The sequence below is a fragment of the Nyctibius grandis genome, chromosome 9, assembly GCF_013368605.1.
Source record: "Nyctibius grandis isolate bNycGra1 chromosome 9, bNycGra1.pri, whole genome shotgun sequence".
Classification (NCBI taxonomy): domain Eukaryota; kingdom Metazoa; phylum Chordata; class Aves; order Nyctibiiformes; family Nyctibiidae; genus Nyctibius; species Nyctibius grandis.
In genome coordinates this window covers 22488426-22512077 of record NC_090666.1, presented here as the reverse complement: position 1 = coordinate 22512077, position 23652 = coordinate 22488426, and the positions used below count along the sequence as shown (strand labels likewise).

Here is a 23652-nt window from a genome sequence, read left to right as displayed (position 1 = left end):
GCAGTTGGAACAGATGATACCTCTGAGAAACGAACAGCTTCCTATTTTGTGGAGATATCCCTGTAATGTAAGGCACGGGAAGTAAAACACAGAAATGCATAGAGAGACCACTTCTGCATACAAGAGTGTTTTGCTTTTCCATTGCATGTGAGGGTGTATCTTACTTCCACTGTTAACAGATTTTGTTCTCTGAATCTCTTCTGGTGTCATTTCCTGTCCGTGATTTGTGGTGTTTGGGGTTTTTTGTATTACATTTGCAGGGAGTTTTGCAGTCTGTTTGCTGAAATCTATTCTGATTGCTTAAATCTATTCTGTGAGCATAACTTTGTTGGGCAAGATGTTCAGTTCCCTTATTTTCTTTCCTGCTTTCTACGAGGATAGCTGTGTTACATAAAACAATGTACAAGGAGTGCAACTGCCATTTGTGAAGTACAAAATGTGTCTATGGGGTGTGTGGTTTTTTTTGTTAACAGGGAAAGTAATTTGATGAGCGTGTGTGGAGTGTAGCTGTGGGGCATGCATGCATTGTTAAAATATTCAGAGAGCTAATTTCGGTGTTAGAATTGTAGGCCCATATGCTTACCAGATGCTCTTCTCTTGTTCTCCAGGGTTTCGCTATGGGAGTGATATAGTTCCTTTTTCCAAGGAAGACGAAGAGCAAATGAAATACAAAACAGAAGCAAAATGTTTTTCTGTTCTGGGATTCAGCAGATCCTCTCAGGTACAGTACTAAACTTCCCGTTCAACTTTCCTGGGTTGTTCAAGACAATTGATTTCAGTTTGAATTCACTAAAGTTGTGGTGTTGTAGTGGGGTCCAATACTGGGAATGGAGCATGTGCAGTCAGATATACAGGGATGAATTATTTGCTGATTCCAGTACATGTAAACAGTATGTAGTCTTGTGAAGGAGAGAAGCTTAATAATGGCCATTGGGCCCTCAAGTGAAGCAAGAGCCACTGAACTGGGGTCTCTGCAAAGTGGAGACAGAGGTATTGTAGTCTCGTTTCATCTCGTGAACTTAAATAGTGATGCCAGATCTGCAACAGAAGATGGTCTCTCTTCTGTTCAGTTCATGCAGAAGCCTTTTTGGGCTTTGTCCAGCCACTAGTGTGTTCTTTTTAACAGAAGCAGCCTCTCCCTCAACATTGAAGAAAAGTTAAAGAAAGCCTGAGAACTGACTGCATTCGTTCTCGTTTCCATAAGGATTAGTTTGTGAACGTGATTTGCTTCTTGTTTCTACTATAACAAAAACTAAACGTAGGGAACACTTCATAGAACTTAGAAGGTAACGTAATTCAAAAACTCTTCATATTTCAGTGAGACTTTGCTGTTCATATTACGTAGAAGTTGTAAGAAACTTACGTTGAGCAAGTACCTTAATAAAAGCTATCCAGCACAAGGTGATTTCCTGCAGAAAATCCAGGGCTTAAGCATTAGGAAAGCCTTAGGCAAAGGCTTAACAAACCCTTCTTGAAGCAGGACACCTGAGGAGAAAGTAGAGAGATGTGAGTGCCAGTAACTGCTAGAAATATTAAGTTGCTCCCACTCTTTCTTCTCTGGGATATTGCACAGGGTGGCTGAAACTTTACTCTTCTTGGAATTCACTGCACCCAGTCCCCTTCACCACTCAAAACTGAAAGGAAATCGTAGGACAGCTCTGTGCCTTCTGTTCTGAAAGCTCCCAGCCTTCCTGCTCTTTGAAATGTCTCGCTGCCTAAACAAAATGGAACCCTTGACAAAGGCTGAGGAATCGTTACCTCTACCAGGAAGGAAAGATGCTAATGAAATAGGAAGTATCTGTGGGAGCTTACTGCCAAATGGATGTAACTAAACATATTTTTACTTTATAGTACACGTGGCACAGAAACCGGTGCATGTTGCTCAGTATGCCCTTAGACTACTGCAGTGCAGTGGTCCAAAGCATATTATTAACTGAGGAATCAGGAAGTTACGTTGAGTTACTGAAGTTAGAAGCCAGCCTAAATGGGAACTGTAACCTGGTTGCTCCTTGAGGACATTCAGAACTTAGTTTTGTTAAGTAACGTGAGAGCTTGTGTACTGAAAGTGATTGATCATGGAAACATATCATGCTTGAGCTTATATGCCCTAAATTGGCCAGGGCTGAGAGATGTTAGGGACTGCTGAATCCTGTACCAGAAACTGGGTCTAACAAGTGAAATGTTGTGTCTGAACCCAACGTTTCAATGATACAATTTCTTGCATCTTTTTGTGCATTATTAGCCTTCAGCTGGGTCTTACTGTCTTCATTTAATTCTGTAAGATGTATTTCACCATGTTCAGCATTTTCTTATGCTGGAGACTGGCCTCTTATTTCAGCTTGAAGTCTGACTTTTATTGAAAACAGAAACTAAGAGGAAAACGGATGAGAAGCATCGTGCTCCTTTAAGTGAGCCGTTGTTTCACATGGATTTTTTTTTGCCACCGTTATTCAGATAGTGTGGTAATACCTTCAAATACATAGTTAATAATTATAGGAATATAATTAGTTGTAGGAATACTTTTGATTCACATAAATATGCCTCAAAGAATTAACAAACTGGGTTTATATTTTTTCAATGCACAAAATATTTCTTGCTTTTGATAATTTTTATTATGTGCTTCTCTTGTCTGTGGATTGCATAACAAATAGGAATTACATCTTAAATAAAGTGTGCTCTGGTCCTGTAACTAGGAGTGTGAGTAATTGTGCCCAATAGTAGTTGCATAGTCCTCAGTGAAATAAAATTATTCACATGTGATTGCAGGATTAAAATTACACTGTATAGGTAATGATATCAGGACGTTTTCCACTACAACTGGAATTGTTAAGATCCGTGCTTTCCTTATGTTCTGGCTCCTGAATTTTATTGTTTGAAATCATAATACTGACACTATTCAAAAGTATGTTTTATATTAAATTGTTTCTTCTAAAAACTTTGGAGAAAATATAATTTATTATTAACTAGAGAAACTGGAACAGCTCCAAATACATAATTAAAGAAGGAATAGAACCACCTCATAGTATTTTTCTGAGTTATTCACATCCCTCAGGAAAGAAGATCAGAGGCCATTTAAACTTTGATTTTTAATTTATAAGCAATGCCACATAAATCAAGAAATGATACTTGAAAATATTACAAAGGGACTTTTTTTTTTTTTGCAAACAAAAAAGGTGTAGTGATACACACGTGTAGATATTTATACTATAATGAACATAAAGTTTCCTGAGCTTTTAAAGACAGAACAGCAAAGAATAATTGCAGGTAGGATAATCTGAGTTGAAGAATCGTGCTGTAATACATGAAATAGATCTGCTCTAGTGCAAGTTGTCACTGACTTCAGCAGTATTATGGTAATTTGCTAAATAATGAAAGTCCAGGTTAGTTTGGAGACAGTGTAATTTGAAGAGATTTTTCTTTAACAAAGAAAGGCCATTTTAACCAGTGTTCATGGTAGTGTGCAGTTTTTGTGCCAGTTTTTCCACTATTGCAGTCTTTTCTGGGTGTGTCTAACAGTCTCTGTAGCTCCAGCTGTTCTGCCAATGCCCCTTAATGAAACTATCTTTTTGGGGCCGGGGGGTGGAGCTCAGCTGTGTTCACAAACAGCATAAACTCTGCTGCTAACAGAACAGCTTCTTTGCCAGCACAGCTGTATATACTCCAGGTTGCTGTTGAAGTAGCTTTATTAAAGATGTGACTTTGTTCAGCTCCTTTTTGACGTGTCTTTGCTAGGAAAGTTTAATAGCATAGACGTGCTATCAGTTAGGTTTAGGTCTTTTGTTAACTACTGTGGTTTTCCACACTGACTTTTGAACTACTGCAGTGTTATTCAGACTGGTAACAGCTCCAAGTACCGTAGCCTTTCATTCCTGCCTGTAAATAGGGAGGTATACGAATATCCTGCTGAATGTGACTGGATATTCATATTGAGTGGTAAGAGAGACATGAAACATATACAGGGCTTTAACTTCTATGCATAATAATTAAATCTTGTGACTTCTCACTTGATCAATGTGTTAGCTGTTTCATAATTCGATTGGGCCAATCACATTAATGACATCTGATTTAGATCCAGCTAACTCTTTACCATTTGAATCTGTAGATCCCAAGGCATTACTACATGGGCAACCAGGTTCTGAAGGTCTTTGCAGCGAAAGATGATGAGGTAAGGTGAACTGAGGTTTAATGCTGAAGGTGTTTTGACATGGAACAGAAAAGAATAGTAGTGGCGCTTGAAATTGTCCCTTCTTTCTGTGTTAATAAAACGAATATTTTAATGCAGCTTACAGAAATATCGTTCCATTGTCCATTAGGATAAAAAGAAGTTGGATTAGACCCCAAACAAATATCATATCTCATGAATAATGAGAAACCGCTAAATATTATGTTTGTCCAAGGGCATGGGGAACCTGGAATTGGTGCTTAAGTCCATTCTTATGCAGAGCAACAGTGTGCACTGTCACTGTTATTTAGAACAGACCTCCAAATTATTTTAAATATTACAGGTAAAAACCTCACTGTGGTGCTCTGATGTGTTCCTTTGAGGGTCTGACTTCCCTCCCTTTCTCTCTCTCTTGTAATACTTCCAAGAGCTCTCCACACCTAGTAGAAAAGGTGGAACATGCTGGATCTAAAGTTTGCTCAGCTTCGAATGGATCCACTGTCATGATGAGATTTGACCTTTCTGTTTTTTCATTTTTTGAACATGAAAAATGCTTGTGTTGAAGTTATAGCTGAAATGAGAACTAGTCTTGACTAAATCAGTGCTGTTGAATTCATTGTGAAAGATGTATTTCAGCAGACTAATGAGAACTTGCATGACTCTAGATTTTTTTTTTTTTTCCTCCTCCCAGAATGCAGCAGTTGCTTTTTCTGCCCTTGTTCATGCATTGGATGAGTTGAACGTGGTAGCTATAGTGCGTTATGCTTATGATAGAAGATGCAACCCACAAGTTGGAGTAGCTTTTCCTTATATTAAGGATGCATACGAGGTATTTTTTCACGCTTACCTTTCTGTAGAGAGCCTCCATATTGATGCTTTACAAATACCAATTAATAAATGACCATATTTGAATGATATGAATTTGCAGTGTTACGTAATACCAGAAGAAGCCAATGTGGTTTTTCAGAGTGATTTTTAGGAAATAGTACCAACTCTTAGGACAAGGAGGTAATAAATAGTAATAAGAAGATTCCATAGAAAAAATACAAGGAAAAATAATGCCTTATGTGTCTATTAGTATCCTCTTATATTACAGACTTAAAGAATACTGATTTTTATTTCAATAACATAGTCATAATTTCATTTTGTTATCCTGGAAATCTCGATTTTTTTAGTATCTAGAAACAGTGTAATCACATACTTATGTAGTAAGTTACCACATCTTTCTTACCTTTCTGTGTACAATCCAAAGTTGCACTAGATTCTTTCATTTTCTTAAAACTACAGATTTATCTCCAGGTTGCTTGGGAGTACAAAATTTGAATTTTATAGTTGGTGTGGCATTTCAAGCATGTCCAACTATGCTGTTGTCATTAGGTTTCCAAGTCAACTGGAACTGAGGGGAGGAGCTCACAGCATTTAAATCTGTTGTTTAAATTCATATGGAGAGTTAGGAAGACAGTAGTATATTTATTTACTTGAAAAGGTTATTTTAACAAACAGGGGAAAGAAGTGAAGTCTCTTTCTTAGGAGAAAAAAGAAAGTTCTGTACACAGCAGAATCATATTTGCAATATTTTTTTCTAAATTCTGAGAGACCCAGAAGCAACACAGTATGTCAGAATTTTTGCAGCATATGTTTCCACTGATCGTACTTACGAGAGACTATTGAAAGAGCTAAATTTGTATAGCATGGCTAAGCAATGACGAAGGGGTGGGGGTGAACATAACAATCTTCAGACTTTTGAAGGGTATAAACATAAAGAATGGAAAGGAATTTTTTAGGGTTGTACCAACTGGAGGAGGTATTTGAATATAGAAAAAATCAGGCTGAGAATTTTAAAAGAACAAAACTAACTTTTGACTTTGAAACACTGTAAGCTGTGATAAAACCTCCCAAAGCACCAGTGTATGGGGCATTGAAAACTTGGCTGGTTGGAACTCTGCACAAGAAAAAGGGATTGGATGAACTGGGAGGTTTTTATTGTACCAGTAGGAAAATGAGGAGTGTAGCCATCACTATATTATAAAATAATACTGTGTTTTATTCTGCTTAAAACTGTGATGCTCTGTAAATATTTTATTGAAGTATTTTGATACATACAGATATTAGATCTTTGGATTTTTCTTATGTTTATATTGTCCTGATAAGGCACTTTGGGATACTTTAGATTTTTTTTTACTTCAGGCTCAGTTGTTTCTTTCTTCTTTTGTCTTACTCAGTGTCTCATCTATGTACAGCTACCCTACATGGAAGACTTAAGACAGTACATATTTTCATCCTTGAAAAACAATAAAAAATGCATTCCTACAGGTAAGATAGATAGTCCTTCGCTGAGCAACTGGACAAAGTAACCTACTTGTCTTCCTTTAAGACACTATAGAAGAGATAGAATATTTGACTTTCCAATGAAAACATAACCTTTCATTATTTTGGTTTAGGGAAAAAACCCCAGCCCTTTGGAAATACATTATGGTAATGTCATCTTGAAGCCTGTATCAAAACTTTGCCAGCTTAGTTGCAGGCTGAGCAGACTTGAGGTTTGCAGGCAGTCTTTTAAAACTGTCCTATGAAATGACTTCTGGCTCAGGTTATGGGATTGTTAGTCTCACAGGATCTCTGTGATAGACATCTGAGATTTGATCCTCTGTATCCTTTGATCTTTGAGTTCATTTGTTAGACTAAACAGCGAAACCTTGTGGGAGCTACAATATGTGATTAGGTAGCTAGAATTAGAGGCATCAGGTCTGTTCATGCAAAACCGGTCCTGTAGCCGCTTGCAGTATGTCCTGTTAATATGAAGTACAAAGGCAAAGACTGTATTTTCTGTGGTGGGTTGTTTTTTAAAGTATGCACTTGGTGGTGTCCAGATTCAGGTGGAGGGCGTCTTTGGAGAGCCATAGAACAGGCAGCCATACAAAGCTTGACTCGCTGTTCTGAGAATTTTGCACAGCAATGAGTGTAAATGGATGTAGTTTAAAATCCACTCCCACTTCTTTAATTTGTTATGAGATCCATTGAATGGGCATCTGCACATCAGGGTATATAAAGCATGCTGGGTTGTTTCTGAAACAGTTTCTACTTTCTTGCCCATAACCAGCAGTTTGAGAACAGTTCTAAAATCTGTCTTACCAAAGCAATAGTTGACTATTGTGAACTGTGTTAATTTGCAATCATAACTTTTAAAATTTATATTATGCCATTTAGTTTTTCAAACCAACTGTTCTCCTTATTTTGTAAGTGGCCTATAAACCTTCTGTTGCAAATAAAAACATCTTGAAAAAGAAGAAAAATGGAAGCAGAAAGGCAGCAATAATTGAGGTCTTGTGGGGAAAAAAAAAAAGACTTTATGACTTTACCTTGTAGTCCTTAAGTAATGCAGGGGTTTTATTACTGTGTCCATTATCCATACTCTTTATTCGCACATCTATATCTGCAGTGTATTTGGTGGCATGTAATGACTTGGTCAAAATCTCACATTGTGAAGTGAATATTTATTTATAAATTGTTTCAAGCAATGCATCCATCTGCAGGTGTATTTAATTTTTCTTTGTATGTAATTGCTGCCTTAGCGGATCAGTTATCTGCTGTTGACTCTTTGATTGATTCTATGAATTTGATTGATGAAGATGATGATGGTGAAACTTTTGAGGACCTGTTTAAGCCCAGCAAAATCCCAAACCCTCATTTTCAGAGGTTGTATCAGGTGAGATGAACTATATGGCGTTTTTTAAAAGCTTCTTTTGTTAAGACTTTTCACCTTCTATCTTTCTCTGATTCACGTTGGGAAGATCTGCATTGTGAAGGTGGGAATATAAATTCTTTTGCATTTAAGTATGGGGTAGCCAGTGATTTCGATGTTGTCCCTGACAGATTTTATTCTTAAAATTTCCAGTTTCCAGGAAGCAAGGGAAATTACACTTGTGCTGAGGTGTCTGCAATAGCATCAGTGATATTCACAGGCACCTAGACTAGACAAGTTAAAACTTGCTTGGGTATCTCAACAGTGTATTGCCACCATCATGGTACAGGCATAGACTCAGTCTTCAGCTTCAGGGCAAAGAAAGAAATTGACTGAAAATCAGGGATCTCTTTAGCTCCTCATTCTGTATCCCATCAAATCTTGAGCAGAGTCGCTTTTCTGTGCATTGTTGCATCTAGCAGTCGTTCCAAAACAGATCAGTCTTTGGTGAACTTGATCAGTAGTAAATGGTTAACATTGTTGACTTTTAAAATATTCCATTTGGGTGTCTGAGCTGATGCATTTTATGGGTGAGCAGAACAGTTCACAGTTCTTGCAGTTATCAAGCTGTCTACATTTTGATTTACATTACGTTCATATCATGAAGATTTTCATTGCAACTGTGAGGATGAGAGACTTAATTATACATTGGAATTCAAGTGTTCAAAAAAGTGACACAGCAAATTCAAAAATAAGGAAAATTACGATGCAATTTATGCAGCTGCAGAATTGTGTTGTATACAGAGCCATGGAGATATACTGAGTGCGTGACTCCACTCTGAAAATTGACCAAAAATGGTATTACAGCAACCATGTTCATCATATCTCAACAATTGCAAATAAAATTTTTTCAGTTTACAAGTAGGAGGAAGATGCTTTTTTAAATTAAGACGACTTACCCTAGCTTCAAAAGCCATGCTGCCTCAGTATTGCCAAAAGAAGCAAAGGATCTGAAGGTCATATATATGTTTCAGGAACACATGTAAGCCCACTGTCTTCAAATCCTACTCTGATTAACATCTGAAGAACTCAGTGTTCCCTTCAAGTTCTGCCAGTCATATTGACAAGACTGTGTAACTGAATGCAAGATTTGGTCAGTAGAAGGTTATTATTGGGCAAGAGCTTAAAATGGGTTGACCTCTGCGTGACTCCTGTTTTAAGAAGGCTTGTAAAGCTTGGGTATTACAAAACAAATATGGTTTTGCTTGTAAATGAAAATGTAAGAGAGAGAATTTTCTCTATTGTATCGCTAGATAAAATTTTGCATTCTTTTGGTTCAGTGGATGTTGCCTATCAACGAAAGATGTTTCTTTAGGTGTGCCATTTGTCTTCTGAAACAGTAGGATGGTGTCCCAGCAGTTAAGTGCTGCTAGAAGAGAGTAACTGCGTAACTCGCCAATTTCCTTAGAGGATAATAGGATTTTGTAAGGGTGAATGCTGCTGGTGGAAAAAATATTTATTGACTGTTTCAATGTACTAGGTAGTACAGTTCCTGTCCACAGTGCTTGGTGTTTATAAAGCCATAAATTACCAGTCCTTTTAGTGCTTTCTTTTGTCTGCGCACAGCCCCGTTTTTTTGTCTTAGTTACAAAACTGCTATTAATATGTATAAGATGCAGAAAGATTGTTCTCTCCTTTGCTGCAAACATGTTCCAGATTCTTAATATTTTAGACCAAGTGGCACTGCTGGTTCCTTAAGAACTATGAAGAAAAATTATACATCATCTTTTGAATGTAGCCACTAAATTCATTGGGCTGAGCAGGACCTACAGATGGTTTGGAAAAGTAACTCTGGGGAAAGGATGAACTCCCCGTTCATTTCCTTACTCTGTTGCCTCATGAAGATATTTGGAATGATAAGTGACAAGAGCCAGAATTTAAACAGAAACATCAAGCTAAATTATATCTCTGGAAGTTGTGGCAGGCATCAGGAAATGACAGAGTGTGTGGAAAGGAGTTGCTAATGCTTGCTGGAGTGGAAGATGAGGAATATCCAGAATTTCAACTTTTATTCTTTGCTTCCAGAAAAGCCTACCTAAACTTTCATAGCTTTTGTGGTGTCAGACTTCCAATGTCATTGTTTAAGTTGTTCCTCTTAAATACAGGGATTTGAAGCACATAAGACATTTGAGGAATTCAGTGCATTTTATTTGATAGCCAAATAAACAAATTGCTCAACAATTACTGTTCTGTACTGAGACAGACCTGGGGGGAAGGTTTGTGGGGATGGTGGCCTGCAGCATCGCATAGTTCATAGGATCCAGCTGCAGAGTCTGCATCTAAATATGCTGTAATGGGTCTTGTTAGACCACACATAAGTGACTGTAGAGGGCTGAGCTCGTTTGTAAGTGGTTGGACTGCACAATGATGTTCTTTCAAAAAGGAGAGCAGCAGGGGAACAGGAGGTAGCTCACAGAAGTGACCTTTCAGCAACAAGAAATCTTGCCTTTGGTTGAATGTAGTGGGTCTGTTGGAAGGTCATTTTGAAATTGTCACAAACTGGATGTAAATGGAACTCTAAGACACTTGTGTGGGGATTCAGTTCACACAGATTTAACCACCCTAAAGCTAACTAACTAGTGTAAACTGAGTTGTCCAAGTCTATTCCATAATCCATGAAAAAAGAACCTTGGGAAAGTAATTGATCCTTCTTGTTTCGTAGATCCTAAGTACATGATAGTTGTGGTTGTGTAGAGTTAGTAGGTGACTGGTATAGACTAGATGCTTATCTTTTAGATAGCGGAATTGATCCCCCATGTTCTAAGGCTTTAAATACTATCAGGTTCCTGTAGGATTTATAGATTTGCTAAAATACGGTCTTATAAAAGTGTGTTCCTAGATGCTGTGTGGAAGGGAGCAAGGCAGGATGCTTTCTTGCAGTATCACAGAATGTTAGGGATTGGAAGGGACCTCGAAAGATCATCTAGTCCAATCCCCCTGCCGGGGCAGGATTGCCTAGACCATATCACACAGGAACGCGTCCAGGCGGGTTTTGAATGTCTCCAGAGAAGGAGACTCCACAACCTCTCTGGGCAGCCTGTTCCAGTGTTCAGTCACCCTCACCGTAAAGAAGTTTTTCCTCATATTTAAGTGGAACCTCCTGTGTTCCAGCTTGCACCCATTGCCCCTTGTCCTGTCAAGGGATGTCACTGAGAAGAGCCTGGCTCCATCCTCATGACACTTGCCCTTTACATATTTATAAACATGAATGAGGTCACCCCTCAGTCTCCTCTTCTCTAAGCTAAAGAGACCCAGCTCCCTCAGCCTCTCCTCATAAGGGAGATGTTCCACTCCCTTAATCATCTTCGTGGCTCTGCGCTGGACTCTCTCTAGCAGTTCCCTGTCCTTCTTGAACTGAGGGGCCCAGAACTGGACACAATACTCCAGATGTGGCCTCACCAGGGCAGAGTAGAGGGGGAGGAGAACCTCTCTCGACCTGCTGACCACACCCCTTCTAATACAGCCCAGGATGCCATTGGCCTTCTTGGCCACAAGGGCACATTGCTGGCTCATGGTCATCCTGCTGTCCACTAGGACCCCCAGGTTCCTTTCCCCTATGCTGGTCTCCAACAGGTCTGCCCCCAACTTGTACTGGTACGTGGGGTTGTTCTTGCCCAGATGCAGGATTCTACACTTGCCCTTGTTATATTTCATTAAATTTCTCCCCGCCCAATTCTCCAGCCTGTCCAGATCTCTCTGAATGGCTGCGCAGCCTTCCGGCGCGTCAGCCACTCCTCCCAGTTTTGTGTCATCAGCAAACTTGCTGACAGCGCACTCTAATCCCTCATCCAAGTCATTAATGAATATATTGAATAGAACCGGTCCCAGTATCGACCCTTGAGGGACTCCGCTAGACACAGACCTCCAACTGGACTCTGTCCCATTGATCACCACTCTCTGGCTTCTTTCCTTCAGCCAGTTCACAATCCACCTCACTACCCGCTCATCCAGACCACACTTCCTCAGTTTAGCTGCGAGGATGCTGTGGGAGACCGTGTCAAACGCTTTACTGAAATCGAGATAGACCACATCCACAGCTTTACCATCATCTATCCACCGGGTAACATCCTCATAAAAGGCTATCAAGTTGGTTGAGCATGACTTCCCGTTGGTGAAGCCATGCTGAGTGCCCCTAATGATCCCCCTATCCTTGATGTGCCTAGAGACAGCACCAAGGACAAGTTGTTCCATCACCTTTCCAGGGATGGAGGTGAGGCTGACCGGTCTATAGTTACCCGGGTCCTCCTTCTTGCCCTTTTTGAAGACTGGAGTGACATTCGCTTTCCTCCAGTCCTCAGGCACCTTTCCCGTTGCCCACGACTTAGCAAAGATGATGGAGAGTGGCCTAGCAATGACTTCCGCCAGCTCCCTCAGCACCCGCGGGTGCATCCCATCAGGACCCGTGGATTTATGGACGTCCAGATTGCTTAATTGGTCCCTGACCCAGCCCTCATCAACCAAGACAGATTCCTCCTCTATCCTGACTTCTTCTGAGGCCTCAGGGGTCCGGGGCTCCTCAGGACAGCCTCCAACAGTATAGACAGAGGCAAAGGTGGCATTCAGTAACTCCGCCTTCGTTTTATCCTCTGCCTCCAGGGTCCCCACCTCATTCATCAGTGGGCCTACATTGCCTCTAGTGTTGGCTTTACCTGCAATGTATTTGAAGAAGCCCTTTCTGTTGTCCTTGACCTCTCTTGCAAGGTTTAATTCCAAGGAGGCCTTAGCTTTCCTAGTTGCCTCCCTACATCCTCTGACAACAGACTTATATTCCTCCCAAGTGGCCAGCCCCTCCTTCCATGATCTGTACACCCTCCTCTTCCACTTGAGTTTGCCCAGCAGTTCCCTGTTCAACCATGCAGGTCTCCTGGTACCCTTCCTTGACTTCCTACCTGTTGGGATGCTCTGATCTTGAGCTCGGAAGAAGCAGTCCTTGAATGCTAACCAACTATCTTGGGCCCCCTTACCTTCTAGTACCCTGTCCCATGGGATTTCCCCTAGCAATTGCTTGAAAAGGCCAAAGTTGGCCCTCCTGAAGTCCAGGGTTGTGATTCTGCTAGCTATTCTGTTCCTGCCACATGAGATCCTGAACTCTTACCATCTCATGGTCACTACAACCAAGGCTGCCCTCAACCTTCACCTCTTCAACCAGACCCTCCTTGTTAGTGAGGATAAGATCCAGCAGCGCTCCTCTCCTAGTTGGCTCATCCACCATTTGCATCAGAAAGTTATCATCAATGCACTGGAGGAACCTCCTGGACTGAGGATGGCTGGCTGAGTAGGCCTCCTAGCAAATATCAGGGTAGTTGAAATCCCCCCCAACAACCAGGCCCTGTAATTGCGAGACTGCTCTCAGCTGCCTGTAGAAGGCCTCATCACCCTCCTCATCCTGATCCGGTGGCCTGTAATAGACACCCACAACAGTATCACCCCTGCCAGCCTGCCCCTTAATTCGCACCCACAAACTCTCAACTCGCTCCTGATCTGCCCCTGGACAGAATTCAATACATTCTAGCTGCTCACTCACATAAAGAGCAACTCCACCACCTCTCCTTAGCGGCCTGTCTTTCCTGAACAAGACATAGCCATCCATGACCACATTCCAGTCATGTGAGCTGACCCCCATCACAGGGAGGTCTGCAGCCTGCCTGGAGCCCGAATCAGGGATATTACCAGGAAACTCCCCAACCTGGTGAAGGCCACAGACTACTACCCCCTGCTGATCTTCCAGACAGGTGGGGAAGAAGCTGCATCCCGTAGTCTGAGGGGGATGAAGAAAGACTACAAGGCCCTAGGACGGTTGGTGAAAGAGTCTGGGGCACAAGTTGTTTTCTCCTCCCTCCTTCCATTTTCAGGTGATGACGCGGGATGGAATAGTAGGATTCTCTCTATTAATGCCTGGCTACGAGACTGGTGCTACAGGCAGGGCTTTGGGTTCTTTGATAATGGCTGGTTTTATAAGATATAAGGCAGTAAATTCCTGTCTATTCATGCATTTATGCCATTGCTTATCATGGAATTAATTATGTGAAAATCCCACTTCCTTACATTCATTGACCAGTATCTTAGTGTGACCCCTGTTCCTAGGCTACATGTCTAGGCTGGAAATGTAAGGAAATTAGGAAGAGCACGGAGGAGCTAGTACATTGCTGACAACATGCATGAATAGGACAGTGAGTCTGGAAGACAGTGGCAGTGTGGGTTGCCTCCTAGCCAGTGAAGGTAGGAGTGGTTCTTGCTGGGCGCAGAAGGAAGAGGAAGCAAGGTTAAAAGGGACTGTTTGGGATTAGAAACTTCAGGATAGGTCTGTTCAACTTCATCTCCATTTAGCACTTGAGTTTTGATGGTACCTGCCATCTCAGGTTTCAGAGGTCATCATCTACTCTAAAAACAGGAACAAGTGGAGGCTGTGGTTACTCAGTCTGCTCAGGTCTTGCAGCTGTACACAGAGATTTCAGATGTAAAAGCCTGAAAAACACATTCACAACAGGGCACTTAAGTTTTTTGCTTTGTGACTAATTCAGTCCCCTAGTGTTGTTTTAATATTGTTTTTTTTTTCTATCACAAGAGCCATTACTGCAGCTTCCAGCAACATTTTTACTCTCTTTCAAAATAATTCTGCCTTAAATCATTACAAGTGTTTCCAAATCAGTAGCCTTGTATGACTGCCTCCTTTTGAAAGTATGCTCCAATATGGATTGGAATCTTAATGGCAGCATGAAAGCAAATCGGTATTGATGTGTAGCATATGGTCTGGATTTTCTTTATTGGCAGCTTTTCAGCATGAATAGAAGGGTTTTTTGTTTGCTTTGGTTTTGTTTTTTAAATTGGTGTCATGTCTGACAGCCAACAGGGGAGCAAATCTGCTGTATTCCTAGTTTAGTGAGTAGTTACCTTCACACTCATGTCTGATTCACCCAGTACAATGGGCTTGGAAAAATTATTCTCCCATGTACATCGCGTGTTTTTATGTATGTGTGTGCATGCACTGGTATCTGTGTATATATATGCGCGTACACATACATCTCTACTGCTATCCCACACTTCACAACATTTAAGAGATACCTACTTTGTTTTTAAAATTCTCAATGGAATTTCTGTAGCCTGCCTCATTAATCTCATCTCTTTCCCTCTGCTTGGCTCCCTGACTGTGTGCACTGTCTTTACACTTTGGTGAAACAGCCTTCTCCTCTGTAACTCCTACCATCTGTTCCAACTTTGATGTACATCTGTCAGGCCCCTTCATTCCATCACTCTTTTCAAAGCTAATTTGCAAACATACCTATATTGTGTGCCTTACGTGTGCACATTTAACTTCTCTCTTTCCATTTGCTCTTAAACTGGTGAAAATTTCTCTTGTACGCATACTGAGTTTTATTGACCAAGAAGAAATATTTTCTTTGAGGGACAATAACTGGAATACATGGTTGGGGTATATATCTCGTTGCCTAATTTGGGAATGTATAGAAATCTCTCTCATGTGACTGTTTTATAATAGAACTGCATTTTAAAGGTAAAGTGAAGTTAAAAAGCTGAATAGATGCAGATGGCTTTCATTCCTGGGATTTTCCTAATAATTCTCGTAGAACTCATTCCAGTGGGTGTGGGAACACTCATCTGCATCAGTATTCTTGTTTAATATCATTATTAATCTCTTTAACCAGCTGATCATATGACTTTCAATCCACTTGTGAGCCAGAATATTTGTCGGCAATATGAAGGTAGTTTCTTTAACATGGAAGATATTTTGCATTTACCGTATGGTATCAGGCATACAGGCATTATATTAAAAGCGCATGAACTAGAAGTTTTTCTTTGCTCAAATTTTTTCTTGCAGTGTTTGCAACATAAAGCTTTTCATCCCAATGAGCCATTGCCGCCAATTGAACAGCACATTTTAGACATGCTGGAGATGCCTCGTGTGGTAAAAGAAAGGTGTCAGTCTCCTCTTGAAAAAGTAAAAGCACTTTTCCCCCTAAAGGAAGTTGGCAAGAAAAAAGAAGAGAAGACTGCTCAAGACATCTTCAAAGACAAGTAAGCTGGAGAAGTATTATGGATTTTTTCTGAAACTGTTTTTTTTACACTTCAAATTGTTTTTGCTGGATGAAGTGGGCTCAGAGTCTTTTGAACATAAGATCAATGAGTTACACACTGAAAAAATACTAATGGCCAGAGAATATTGTGGTACGACAGTATGTCTAGGATGTTTTGTGAATAGTGGTGGTCTTACTATTATGGGGCAAGACACACCAAGGCCCAGTCTGTAGCTTCCTCATGTCTGTTGTTGTCACAAATTTGTTGTCACAAATCTATCAGTTTGGAAGGGACCTCAGGAGGGTTTCTTGTTCAACTTACTGCTCAAAGCAGGGTTACCTATGAGATCTAAACAGGTAACTCAGGGCTTCATCCCATCTGGTTTTGAAACATCCAGGGATGGAGACTGCACGTCCTCTCTGGGCAACCTGTTGCATTGCTTATTGTCTCCTGGTCAAACAGTTTGTCCTACTAATAGTTATAAAATAGTTCAAATAAGAATAACAGAGGGTCTAATTTAGTTCAGAATAAATGCTGCAGAGCTTTAAATTATCTGTAAAGATGAGTTTTCCTTCTCAGCACGCTCAATTTGCATTGTTCTGTAGCTTTCGTTTTGAATTCCAAATCAAAAGCAAAGCAGCTTCATTATTATCTGCTGTGCAATAAATCCGTATGTCTTGAAAAATCAAACTGTTATGCACACTTCCTGGAACATCTACTGTCTGAACAGTTTTTAAGATAGTTTTTTTGTTTATTTGTTATTACATATACTGTGTTTACTTTATTTGTGCTGCAAATATTAAGAATAAATCCTTAATTGCTGCTGCATTGGTACTGTCACCCCAGCCACAAGTCAATTTGCTCAAACAAAACCTGCTTGGAGCTTAATTTATTTAATGCCTAAAATACAACTAGTGAGACCCCTGGGATGCTGGAGAGTTCTCAGTTAGCTCCTTCTCCCTCCTTTTTGTCATTTTTAGCTCAGTCCTTTCAGCGCTAGGAACAATGTCTTTGAGCCATTTTGAGGCCTTGCTTAGCTGAGCTGTCATATATCCTTTACCTTGGGTTGCTAGAGCCTCCTCAGCATGTTATCTTTGGAAAGACATGGCACAGGACTTCTCACGTTACTGCTCTGGAATAACGACCACATTTCTGTATGCAGACTGGGAAACACCTTGGTTTTTATTTTGTTCATTGTTGAGTGTGCCTGTCCTTGCTCTGTGCCCCAGATTCTCTCTCTGTGTGTGTGTGTGTGTATACATACATACATTTATATGTGTATTTTAAAAAGTGATAGAACCAGTTTAAAAAAAAAAAGGCAAAACTTGGGTTCAAACAAGCTAGGGAGAGAATTTAAACAAAAAAGTGACCCATTACTGGTAGTTGCTTGAAAACATATCACCCCAAAGGCATCAATTTGACAAGCAAGAAGGAAAGCTATTTTGTTTAAAAATTGCTTTCCTTTAGAGGGGTGATGAAAGCAGCTATAAAAATAATTGAGATAGAAATTGATGTAAGGCATTAAAATGATTTTAAAAAATCTGTAAGGGAGGCAAAAGGATACAGACTCAACTATGCAAAGAAGAATGAATGGTAACAGGATTAAAAAATATGAAAAAACCTAGTACTGCTGTAGTGATGAATGGGAACAGTAGTATTGTCAGTACTACAACAGAAGTGTTAACTTTATGGTTTTGTTCTGTGTTTGGGGAAAAGCTGAGTGATATCATTAAATCACTTGATAAAGCACTGCAACAATGAGTAAGGAAAATGTTAAACATTAGATAACATTCAACTTATTAAAACTATCAGATCTAAATAATTTGCACTGAAGAGTTTTGAAAAGGTTGGCTAGAAGCTCTCTTGACAATTACTTTTGTTTTCTAAAACTGATTTGTGTCTCCTATCATCATATTGACCTGATTAATCTCTGCTTGATTTTTAAGGTCTAATGGGATTAAGGCAGCATAAATGTAGGCGTGATATCTTAATACAGATTTTATTATCCAGCATTTATTTGTTTCACTTTTGCTAAACTCTGTGTGTTTGAAAAATCCAGCAAAATAGAAAGCATTTAACTTTTTCCTTCTTAGGTTGGCTTTGAAGAGGCTGTTACCTCTTCCAGCTTTGCAGTGTGTGAGAGGCTTCTATATAAATGTAGAAGTGGGTGTTTTAAATTAATCTTGTATTTTATCAATTTTTCTCAAATAGTAGTTGCACGTTTCACAGTTTAAAAGTACTGCTAATCAGTGCATTACCAGTAACAGATTCTAAATGTCAGATCCTTGGCTGGTATAAATGGGTATGGATTCATTAGTTTCTGCTGTACTGCACTGATTAATGACAGCCATAGAATTGGTCCTAGGCAGTTAAATGCAGCAGCATCATTTACGTTTTCCTCCTTCCTCCAGTCCCAAAGCATTTTGAATCAGTAAAAATAATGCAGGGGGGAAAAAGACTTCAGGACATTGCAATTGAGTGGACAACACCTTTGGAGAAAAATGTTCTAAAAAATAATTTTCATTGTTCTTTGCACCTTTCATCAAACCACATCAATATACAAGAATTATGGTTCAAGTAGAAGTTCTAAACTCACTGGTGTTAGATAAGTATCAGTTTCTTCATTTTACAGACAGGCTTATCAGCTGTCCAGAACAATCAAGCAACTTGTTCGAGGTCAGCCAGAAAGTCAGCAGAGTTGGGAATAAAGCAAGGTATCCTATCCTTGTCCTGAGGCATGACCAAAGTCATAATTTCTCCTAGAGTGATAAGGAAGGTTATATTGGATGACAGGAGTTGCTGCAGAGAAGGGATTTCATTTCATTGGTGACAAAATTAAGTAAAGGACAGAGAAGACTACTGAAACAGTGGGATAAACACACTCCTCCCCTACTTTACAATCAGTGTCATAGAAAGTAAAAAGAAAGACTATGCAAGTTCTTTCTAATAGTTGATTGCTTCTGTAATGTGTAATGCAATTTTTAAAATCACTTCTAACCTTGTAGAATGCAAAATGGCACGTAGTCCAGGATCTCTGGCTTTGTCCCTACATCGTCAAGCGATTTCTTCTTTTCACTGCAGTAGTAGAATTTTTAAGAAAAACTTCTTACTTTGCTTCGGGATTCCTTGAACAGTAATACTGCCATTTAGATCGCTGAGTAGCTTTCAGTCATTCTTAAACTGAAATTGATTCTTCCGTGTCAGTAGCCTGTCACATTAAGTGGCACAGAACACAGCACCTGATTTTCTTCCCCTTTTGTGATTAGCTGGATTTTCTTCTGTTGCCAAGAAGCGCTCTAAAGTTTGGTTCATTAGATGGTACAATTAAGTTTCTGGTTTGAATGTATACCTTGGTATATGTTACCTGTGAGGGCAAAACTAGAAAGTAACCTAAAATCACAATTAGCTTTTTAAAAATAACAAGTAGTCTTCTGAAAGCATTTTGAGGTGTAGCTCAAAATGTCCTAAGAGAGTTCTTACATACTTAATTGGGGTTTGTCTAGCAGGTTTTGACTGCTGTAGTGGCAGTTTATAAAGCTCTCGTGTGCTGATGGAGATTATGGGTCATTAGACTCAAAAGCCACTGTGTAAACAGACATGTAGTAGCTATCAATTCCAAGACAGGAACTAGCTGGTAATTTTTGAAGAGTAAATTAATTTCTTACTTAAGTGTTAAGTAACATTGCCGTTTCATGTTAAGATAATCTGGTGAAAATACCAGAAGTCATGCAATACACTGTAAATCATATACTGTAAATTATCAAGGTTAACTCAATATAGAGGTTCCAAATAAAGTGAATGGAGGTATTATGTATTTAGAAAGGTGGAGATGATGTGTATGAGTAAATTCACTCCTGAAATAAGCATGAATAATCTCACACCTTCAACAAGCGGTGCCTTTGCTTTATGCTAAGATAAAGTTTGATCTCTGTTTCTGCTGTCTGCTTTGTGCAGCCTGTGGGGAAAAATGAGACATAGTGTAGTGTTAATTTGGGAACAGTTGTATAATGAAATTTTGTCCAGTGTTCGGTGTCTATTTCATAAATTTACTGACTCCCTACTTAGTAGGCAGGACAGTCTACTTTAAGTGTTTGTATTCATTTTTTTCCTCCTGATTTGCAGCAGTGAAGATGGACCCAACCCTAAGAAACCAAAAATTGAAGATGAGGAAGGTAGCTTTAGCATCATGAAGCTTGCTGAAGGCAGCATCACTTCTGTAAGCATATTTTTACAAATCTGATTATTAAAAGGGAAGATTAATTTCTCTAAGTGTATTATAGTGAATATAGAGAATTCCTGATAAAAGGATGGTTTGTAGCTGAAACATGACTGAAATATTGTCTACTTGTAGATTTGAGATTATCTGCTAGAGATTGTAAAGACAGCTTCCTCTGCCCTTAGGTGTATGTTAGCACAAGCTTCCATCAGTCTTGGATATTTTAGGACAAAATTCTCCCCTGGTGTCTAGAACTCTAAAGGGCAAGCCTGAGGATCTGAAGAAAACAGAATCTCACATTTGGGGTTCAGTGGTTGAATTTTGTTCTTGCTCTCTTTTGTATCATCTGCAACATCGAAGTTGCCTCTGTATATTTAATCAAAGGTATTGCTGTGATTTTGGAGACTGTTCTCTGCATTGATTGGAGTTCTAAGTCACAAATTTGGCTTCATCTTGCTGATAAGTTAAATGTCTAATTCCAGATATTGTATACACGGGTCAATGAAGCCTGTATCATAACTGTACACCTTCCTTTATTGGATTTTCTTAATTACAGGAAAAAAGGTGATTTAATATTAATTGAGATAACTTCACTTGTTTTCAAACTGTCCTTTGAGGTTGGTTTTTAAAATGCATGATTGAGATTTTTAAAAAGATTTAAATATTTTGTACTCCTAATATACACTTCTGATTTTTTCTGAAAAGTGGCTTTGCCAGATTTAAAAGAAACACGAAGAGCAGTAAGCAAGCTTATTGAAAGATAGAAGAATTATTTTGACAGCAAAACATAAAATTTACAAATAAACTTAGGAGAATTTTCATTCCTGAAAGGAAATGTTGAGCAATGTAATTTTTTTTCCTAGAATTATTGCATCTGCTTTTCAGTAGATGTTTATTTATCTTTGACCTGGTTTAGTTCCTTTGTAAGGTTTCTGCACTTGTATGCCCATTTAGAGCTTCAGCTTTAAGATGTCAGACTGGGCCAGAAAGGGTAGGTGAACTGAGTGCAAGCTTTTAATTTTGAGCTTCCTATTGGAGCAGCAAACCAATGATTCTGTACCCACATGCCTGGGAGCTCCCATTCCTCATTAAGCGTCTGTCAAGATTAGCGAGAGGTCTGTGCTACAGAAAGTCTCAAAGCTGAACTAGCAGATAGCCTGAATTACTGTGCTCCTGACCTCTAAACCCCAGAGAATATGGTTGGCTTATAAGAGCACAGTAGTAAGTGTAAGTTCGTCTTGCTCATGTCATAACTAACCTTTGCTAGGAGTGCTGCACATTAATACACATTGTAAGACTTTCATTTTGTGAGTCCACATGCAGAGAATTGTAGAGGTTCTGTTGCCGTATTAAAATAAACAGTAATGTAAAGATTCTTGTTGCCTCACAAGAATAAAGAGATGGATATTGGCAGATGATTGTATCATTTTTGGCCCTTTTCTAGGTTGGCAGTGTTAACCCAGCAGAAGATTTCCGAATTCTGGTGAGGCAGAAAAATTCTGACTTCAAAGATGGTAAATGGCTTTTATCTATCTTAATTATATGTAGTAGTATCTCCAGGGTTCAGTAAATGCAATCCATCTGTCTACACAGAAGTTTCTAGTGCTATGTGAGATGCTCTGGTGTTTACTACTTAGCTTCTAGTGCCACTCAGCAAAGAAAGGTGCCACTCATAATTCCCATGTCAATGTTTGCCTTCCCCATTTGAAAGTCTCAGATACCCATGTTTGTGTAAGATGGCACTAGACAGCTACATTGAGGAATCTGAGCAACTCTTCAGGTCTTTCTAACAGAAGATCCCTTGGTAGTGACTAACTGCCTCGTTCAAACTGGGTATCAGCTTCTCATCTGGCTTCATGGGATCTTTCTGGCTTGAAGTGGAGGGCTGTTGGCTGCACGCCATGTGAGAAATCTGTCTTTTGCTGTCTACTTACTCTGTTCTATGAAGAAATAAGAATCTGATGCCCGGGATTTACATCTTTACATGCAAATATCGTTTCTTACTGCTTGTTGTGAGCAAAAGAAAGCATGAGTGATTTTAGAGTGTAATAAGCAGGTAGTATGTGACTCAAAGACGAAAGCAGGATCTGTGTGCACCGAATTTATTCTCGGCATACAGCAAGACAGGGTTTTGATGCAGAGGCAAGGAAGAATACAAAGCACAGGTCAGCCACTGTATTGCATGCCCTAAGTCTGAAAATGCAAAGGAATTTTCATTTGTTTGTATGGTATTTCCCTACTGAAATAGCCATACAGAGATACATGTAATCCAAAGGTATCCTACAAAAAATGCACAGGATGGATGGGGTCACTTTAAAGGATGATTTGAAGTTTGTGGCAAGATAAATCTCATCTCCTGAATAGCCACTAATGTATCATTTCTTTTTAAAGAAAAAGATCTGCAGAGGTGCTGAAGTGAGGTGCTGGGTATTTCAACAAGGCCTTTGGTCCTTTTGGACAGAGTTTGAGGACGGTGTTGAGTAGTATACTGATTTGTGATACAGTCTGTTAAAGTCTGTATAGCTATTTCTTTCCAGAATTTCCAGACCTGTAAGCCAGCTATCCAGCTTTTTACATGGTTTTTGCATTAGATCCAGAAGAAATTGTTTATTGAAAAAATATTTGGACTTGTGTTCTCAAATCTCAGATATATTAAGATGCAGTAAAAAAGCATTGCACGATATATTAGAATACAGAAACTGTGAGACAGTTGACTACTTTGTTACGGTAATTAATTTTATCATGTAGAAAAGCTTTAAGGCAGAAATAAGTACAGTGATTACCCTTGAAGATGGTTTAACTAAAGACTGCTTAAATATGTCCACTTAGTAGCTGTGCTGGAGATAACTGCGGTACATGTTTGGATGGCGTCTGAAATGTTGAGCAATCTGCTTTTATTTTGCGTGTGATCTGCTCTGTAATTTTAAGGTGTAGTTAGAATGTAGTGCAGTCATCCATTTAAAGAAGAGATAGAAGCCACTATACATAAAGACATGCTCTGTGTATTATTTTTTTTCTTCTGCTTAATCCTTTTTCTGCTTTAGAGACTTTTAGGTAGTTTAATTCATAAAACCTTACAGGTATGTTTTTAGTGGCTTGCTGTATTGCATTCTGAGTATGTAAATAGTAAATTCTGCCGTAAAACTATTCAGTGTTTCTAAGGGTTTTTTTAAATATAATTTTGTATCTCATTTAGTGATGAAACTTTTTTTCCCTCTGCTAGAACGTGTGAAATGTAAAATGTTTTTGCAGGAAAGGGTAATCTGTGGCATTCGAATAGTTTATTGGAAAAACCCCCAAACAATTACATTATATGTGTCAGGGTGCAGACAGGACAGCTATTACAGAATCACAGAATCATCTTGCTTGGAAAGGACCTTTAAGATCATCGAGTCCAACTGTTAACCTAACACTACCAAGTCAACCACTAAACAATATCCCTAAACAATATCCCTAAGCACTACATCTACTCGTCTTTTAAATACCTCCAGGGATGGTGAC

The 23652-nt window shown here is 39.3% G+C and overlaps 2 protein-coding genes across 3 annotated transcripts in view; both read left to right on the top strand.

Annotated features, from left to right (window-relative positions):
• The window catches only part of RPL37A (ribosomal protein L37a), a 259950-nt gene that overhangs the window by 2546 nt on the left and 233752 nt on the right, over positions 1-23652 (top strand). The gene's annotated exons all lie outside the window — the stretch shown is intronic.
• Positions 1-23652, top strand: part of XRCC5 (X-ray repair cross complementing 5) — a 57541-nt gene that overhangs the window by 17332 nt on the left and 16557 nt on the right. For both annotated transcript variants that reach the window (XM_068407357.1, XM_068407355.1), the window contains exons 9-16: positions 609-721; positions 4103-4165; positions 4854-4991; positions 6385-6475; positions 7735-7868; positions 15739-15935; positions 20058-20151; positions 21596-21665. In XM_068407357.1, coding sequence (XP_068263458.1) covers positions 609-721; positions 4103-4165; positions 4854-4991; positions 6385-6475; positions 7735-7868; positions 15739-15935; positions 20058-20151; positions 21596-21665 — 900 coding nt within the window. The remainder of the gene's footprint in view (positions 1-608; positions 722-4102; positions 4166-4853; positions 4992-6384; positions 6476-7734; positions 7869-15738; positions 15936-20057; positions 20152-21595; positions 21666-23652) is intronic.